General features: G+C 45.7%; 1 protein-coding gene across 1 annotated transcript in view; it reads left to right on the top strand.

Moving 5' to 3' along the window:
* LOC121717937 overlaps positions 1-117 on the top strand; it is an 87,497-nt gene extending 87,380 nt beyond the window's left edge. Inside the window, exon 5 of the mRNA XM_042102649.1 lies at positions 1-117. This exon is cut by the window's left edge and continues 43 nt beyond it. Coding sequence (XP_041958583.1) covers positions 1-117 — 117 coding nt within the window.
* The last annotated feature ends 1,672 nt before the right edge of the window (positions 118-1,789 follow it).

Here is a 1,789-nt window from a genome sequence, read left to right as displayed (position 1 = left end):
CTGCTGCCGCAGCAGCATAGCCATGTGACTCACACCGGCACCCTGATGGACTTATTACACCCAGCCATTGGGATGCATCGAGACTCTGACTCAGGAGCGCAAGGCGCACTGACGTGAACGCCGTCCTGTCAGTCAGATCATGCGCTGAAAAAAAAAAAAAAACCACAGTCACATTTATGGCTATTATTAGTGCCCCCTCAAGTGGTGGGAGGGGGCCAGTGCAGGCCACACACCCATGCTAGGGAGAGAAAGCGCCTAGAACAGGGGGTCTGGATTTCCGGATTTTGGAGGGTTGCCATCTGCCAGTTAGCATCCAGTTTAGCTGCCACCATTTTTAAAAATGGTGTCTAACATGGTATGCTCACTTCTGGCCACATTTTCACAAACATACCAATTAGATGCCATATTACTGGTGGACACAAATGTACTGTATGTTGTCTTTGTGGATTGGGAGTTGTCAAGCTGGATCAGTGTATCCACATGTCAATCTGGAACGTGGCACCTAATTGGCTTGGTTGTGAAAATGTGTCCGGAGGTGAAAATGTGTGCGGAGGTGAGCACATATCAGACACCATTTGTAAAGAGTATGGATGTACTGAAGGATGTGCTGAAGTATGGATGAGCTAGCTAGCCTAGCATGAGCCATTGAAATGAATGGGGACAGTACTTCCTCCCTTACCTCCCTGGCCAGTTCTATATAATACCTTCATGGCCTGGAACTACCCAAAATACAAAGACCGTAGAACCTGAACTATTTATTTGCCTAGTTCCTGACATTCTTTAATTGGATCTCATTGAGGATAGGTCTGTACTCCACAGGATTGTGATCTCAATGAAGCTGTGTGACATATTGAGATTGATGCCCAATGTGTTTGAGTTGATGTTGGAGAATGGCATGAAGATGCTTGCCTAACTGGATTAGCAGATTACAGATTTGATTTGACAGACACTACAGAGAGGAGAGGGAGAAAGACAAGGAGAAAAGGAAGTGAAGAATAAAGAGGAAAGGTAGAGGAAGAAAGACAGAAAGAAAGAAAAAAAAGGAAAGAACAGGTAGACTTCCTTTCTCACACACATACTCACACACTCCAATCCTGTATGTATATAACTATTAGGAGAACATTGTTTATCAGCAGAAGATCAGTCGTGTACTAGGTCAATCCCCTTACTGGTTGACGTGCATAGGGAAAGTGGAGCAATGAGGCACGAGAACTTTAATCGGACAAGGTGAACTATGAAGGAGTCGATCCTACTACCTCCTGACAAGGTGAACTATGAAGGAGTCGATCCTACTACCTCCTGACAAGGTGAACTAGGAAGGAGTTACTCCTACTACCTCCTGACAAGGTGAACTAGGAAGGAGTCACTCCTACTACCTCCTGACAAGGTGAACTAGGAAGGAGTCGATCCTACTACCCCCTGATAAGGTGAACTAGGAAATAGTCGATCCTACTACCCCCAGACAGTGGATGGAGGAGAGAACAGGGGTACACCAACACCCACCACCAACAGCCCTAACCCCTCCTGTCGTTTTTTCTCAGTGATTGTTTTTCGCTTACTCGGGTGTTTTTTTTTTTATGGGATGGTGTGCACTGGCAGTTAAAAGCCTATTGACTGAGCCTGCAATCCCGGCTGTATATCATAGCTGTTAATGAATGGGGCTTTTACTGAAATTAGCATCTCGCATAGCAAACAGCAGCAGGAGGAGGACAACGATGCCTGCCAAGACCTGACCTCACTGCCTCAGTGCAACTTTGGAACTCGTTTGATCCTTCATACCTTGTTTTTT

The sequence above is a fragment of the Alosa sapidissima genome, chromosome 9, assembly GCF_018492685.1.
Source record: "Alosa sapidissima isolate fAloSap1 chromosome 9, fAloSap1.pri, whole genome shotgun sequence".
NCBI lineage: Eukaryota > Metazoa > Chordata > Actinopteri > Clupeiformes > Clupeidae > Alosa > Alosa sapidissima.
This window is presented reverse-complemented; position numbering and strand designations above follow the sequence as displayed.